The 4,561-nt window shown below is 37.2% G+C and overlaps 2 protein-coding genes across 2 annotated transcripts in view; both read left to right on the plus strand.

Annotated features, from left to right (window-relative positions):
* The window catches only part of LOC116131757 (18.1 kDa class I heat shock protein-like), a 1,864-nt gene extending 1,536 nt beyond the window's left edge, over positions 1–328 (plus strand). Inside the window, exon 2 of the mRNA XM_031417439.1 lies at positions 309–328. Coding sequence (XP_031273299.1) covers positions 309–328 — 20 coding nt within the window. The remainder of the gene's footprint in view (positions 1–308) is intronic.
* A 460-nt stretch (positions 329–788) lies between these two features.
* On the plus strand, positions 789–2,903 carry LOC116131758. Its single transcript, XM_031417440.1, has 3 exons — positions 789–1,091; positions 1,181–1,549; positions 2,268–2,903. The coding sequence occupies exons 1-3, from the start codon at positions 789–791 to the stop codon at positions 2,901–2,903; spliced, it is 1,308 nt and encodes a 435-aa protein (XP_031273300.1).
* The last annotated feature ends 1,658 nt before the right edge of the window (positions 2,904–4,561 follow it).

Genomic DNA, 4,561 nt, shown 5'->3' on the forward strand with positions numbered 1-4,561 from the left:
AAAGGATGAAATATTATTTCATGAAGTCAATGAAAAATTAAAGAATTTCGTAGCTGTCTAGTGTCAAACCAAAGCATTTCAAAATTGTCAAAAATGAAAAAAGATTTTTCTTGCCTTGTAGTTGAAATTTTCCTTAATTTGGTTGTCATATTTAATTAATTTGGACGCAATTTCAATAAAAATAATATCTCTAAAATTAGCAAATATGTTAATTTTTTTTTTTTATATTAATTATACTAAAAATGTATTCATCCAATGTATATATAAGATTATTATATAAAGTTTGAGTTAAGAATAAATGCTTTTAGATAAAGATAAGGTAAGGTAAGGTAATCTTTGAAGATAACATATTTCAGTGAATGCATATTGGTGAAACTCTATTTGATAACACTTTTACTGCAAGTCAAATACAAACTGAAATCATAATCACATAAGATCAACCACAACAACTTAAATCGGATGGATCAAATTCGTTGGGTTAAAAAGACATACGAGTACACATAAACCTGCACACACCCGATCAGGAACTGGCAATAAAAATAGTAAGCAGAAACAAAATTTCTGTGAATACAGCGAGCGTGCAACCACGACATAGGCAAAGCAGACCACGTTAGAAGGGTCCAATGGTCGGTTGGTGATGATGTTATGTTCTCTCTTTAGTAATCTCTAAAGCAACCAAACCAAAACTCATATACTTCTTAACCAGTCTTCCATTTCTTTCTGTGCCAAAAACTTTAACCAAAAACGCTTCTCTGTTTTTTGTTCGAGTCCTTTGTTTTGAGTATCTGATGAGGAAACTGTGTCCAAATTTTGATCGTGAAGATGGGTTGGAGACAGTGCTGGAGGTTCCAATCCCAGAAGAGATGTTTACTACCAACAAGAACACACACAGATCATGGCAGAATATGAAGTGTTGGATTAAGCCATACAGTGAAAAATCATCGTCTTCTCCCTCCATGCCTGCTCTTTTTGGTAGCCGAAATGCTGAGATCCAGCTTCTTCTTGGTGTCGTTGGTGCCCCATTGATCCCTCTTCCCATCCACTCCGATGATCACAACCCCATTAATAAAAACATCAAAGACCACCCCATTGTATGTTTAAACAATCTTATTACGTTTATGTTAAATTTTAGCTAAGAGTACATTGAAAGAAACTTATAAAAGTGTTTTGTAATATACAGGATGCTTCAATGGCGCTATATATAGTGAAGCAGTACATAGCAGCAGTTGGGGGAGAGAAGGTATTGAATTCTGTGGACAGCATGTATGCAATGGGGAAGGTGAAGATGGCGGCTTCAGAATTTTCAACAGGGGAAGGGAGTTTGATCGACAAGGTGTTGAAAGCGAGGAACTTTAAGAATAGTGGTGGCGGGGAGATAGGTGGATTTGTGCTATGGCAAAAAAGGCCTGAGCTTTGGTGCTTGGAGCTGGTAGTTTCAGGCTGCAAAATCAGTGCCGGGAGTGACGGCAAGGTTGCCTGGAGGCAGACCCCATGGCATCGTTCTCATGCTTCAAGGGGTCCACCTAGACCTCTTAGACGTTTTCTGCAGGTAACTAAATTAACCCTCTTTCTCTCTCACCGTTTGATCAAATATCACATGATTATGCAGTCTTAATGATGGAGATTTCCCTTCTTAAACGTGCCAAAACTACTTGATTATACTTGTGTTACACATAAAGTTGATATCATTCATTTTAAAACCAACCAATTCCGTGCAAATAGTCCCACCTAAAATTTTCTAGTTCAGGTGTTTGATTAAATGATATATTTTATTTTTGTTGGAACCCTTTTCACTGATTTTCATAGTATTCTGTTTCTACGGGCAAATTTGCATAGCTGGATCATGTCGTTAAAGCTTATTAAAACCCCCAACTTTTTTCCAGGATTCTTTCACTTTTTCTAAAGATGGGGGCTGAATTCCATGTTCACTTAAAACTAATTGTTTTGCCCCATTTCTTACTTCTTGACCCATTTCACTTTGAGCTTTGCCCCACTAGATTTATCAATTTCTTACCTCTCGCCACGATTGGGGGCCAACAAACAACTATCTGGTGTTTGTTAGGTCTACCATACTGAAAAGGTCAACAACCGGAGAAAAAATTATATTAAAGTTTTGGGCCAGTCTATTGTTAGTTTCCATCACTTTTTATGTCTTGTACAAGGTTTAGCTTTGTTCCATTTGAGATTAGCCTAATTAACCAAGTACCTAATCACGTTTTTCATGAATTTGTATTGAAAATTACTCATAAGTGGTTCATTCTGAACAGGGTCTTGATCCGAGGTCCACAGCAAATTTGTTCTCCAATTCAATCTGCGTTGGAGAGAAGACGATCAACGATGAAGATTGTTTCGTATTAAAAATTGAAGCTGAATCCTCAGCACTGAGAGCAAGAAGTACTAGCAATGTAGAGATAATCCGTCACACAGTTTGGGGATACTTTAGCCAGAGAACAGGCTTGTTAGTCCAACTTGAAGACTGTCACCTCCTGAGAATCAAAACCGCAAAAAATGAAAGCATATTTTGGGAAACTACAATGGAGTCATTGATCCAAGACTACAAAATTGTTGATGGCATTAACATTGCACACGCTGGAAGGACTTGTGTGTCCTTGTTCAGGTTTGGAGAGAACTCGGAAACCCATTCCAGGACGAGAATGGAAGAGATTTGGGCCATTGAAGAAGTGGATTTTAACATAAAGGGTTTGTCCATCGATTGTTTCTTGCCTCCTGGAGACCTGAAGAATGATCAGGAAGATGGCTGCGGGATTGTAACAAAGAATGCGCGATTACCATTCAAGATTCGAACTGCTTCTACTTCTACTAGAGTTAGTGTTTCCAAAGTTGTCGCCCTTGACGATGCAGATTCAGATGATTCTGAAGATGATGATGGTGAAGAGTTGTAAATGTCTTTTCATTGTGTACATATTTTATATGACATTACATATCTATTCTTTAGTCAAATTTAGAAAATCTATAAGTTTTGAGTTTTTTATATCAATGTCAATTGAAGTTAGTAAAGAATGCAATGATGATTTTTGTAATCAAGAAAACTGTTAAAGTTCCGTAACAAAGAGTAGATTTTAGAATTATGAATGATTATGGGCTTTTTTTGGTAGATTATTTGAAAAATGATATTTTGAAAAATTATTTTAAGTTGAGTTAGGATAAAATTGAATAGGATAGGATTATGAAAATGTATTTAGTATAATATCTAAAAAATTATATAAGAGTTGAATAAAATGTTGAAAAGTTGTTGGTATATTTTTGAAAAACATTTTTTAAAAATATTTAGATTTTTTAACCTCTTACATTTGCTAATTTAGTTAAACATCTCATACAATAAAAGTTAGAAAATTAACAAAAATACCCCTACCCACCCAAGCCACTGTCGGTCATCGATCACCACTGCTAGACGACAATCGACAGTCATCGGAACAGTGCACGACTGGTTAAACCTGGCTGATTATGTGCCAATTTGGCATTTTCTGGTCAAATCCATTGTGGATCTGACAGAAAACGGTCAAAACTACTGTCAAAATCTGACGGTCGTCAATAGCTAGATCTGGTAGTTGTCAACAACTAGATCTTGCCGTAGATTTGATAATTTTTGGGCAAATCCATTGTGGATGTGACCGAAAACGACTATATCGGTGCACGTGGCCATATCCGACTGATTGTGCGTCGTTCTGACGTCGGCGGCCAGCAGTGGTTGCTAGCAGGTGATAGTGGTCTTGGGTGGGGATTAATTTTCAGATTTGAAGGAGTGAAAGGTAATTGTTTTTAGTTGAATATGGTTGGAAAATTATTTTAAGTTGAATAGAATAGGATAATAGAAAACAAATCCCCCTCTTTTCATTTTCAATTGAAAAAAACTTATTTGATTCAGATTAATTTTTAGAATAATGATCCTAATAAATAAACAAATACATATTCTGTTTTTTAATCCAAGTAGGATAACATAAAAATGATTCAAAAGAGTGAAACGAACATGGGCTATGTACCTCTTGCTCCAAAGAATATCATTGGGCTTAAGAACAGCCGAATCCGTATAGGTGGGCTAAAACTAATGGGCTTCTATTCTCTTGGTCTATTGAGCTAAAATCTGATGCGCTGTTGTTGTCTTGGCCGGACTTGAGCATGGCACGTGTAAGGATTTATTGCAGAAGAGTTAGTGCAACCGACTCGGGAAGATGAGTGATGACACTTGTGTTTCGGTGTTGCAGAGACACGAGAAAAGAGAACTGTAGAAGCTTACAGAACTCTCTCCGTTTCTCTGTTTAGATAAAGATTTCCTAAGAAAGCCGTGAACGTACGAGACTCCTCTCTTGCTTGCTATATATAATCGCACTTAGTACAATCAGTTTCATCAATCAAGCAACAATGGCTCTAAGTCTTTTCGGTGGCCGCAGGAGCAACGTGTTCGACCCTTTCTCTCTTGACATTTGGGATCCTTTTGAAGGCTTCCCATTCACCACCACGGTTGCCAATGCACCCTCATCTGCACGCGACACCTCAGCCATTGCCAACACCAGAATTGACTGGAAGGAGACCCCGGAAGCTC

This window comes from Pistacia vera, unplaced genomic scaffold (genome assembly GCF_008641045.1).
Source record: "Pistacia vera cultivar Batoury unplaced genomic scaffold, PisVer_v2 Contig241, whole genome shotgun sequence".
NCBI lineage: Eukaryota > Viridiplantae > Streptophyta > Magnoliopsida > Sapindales > Anacardiaceae > Pistacia > Pistacia vera.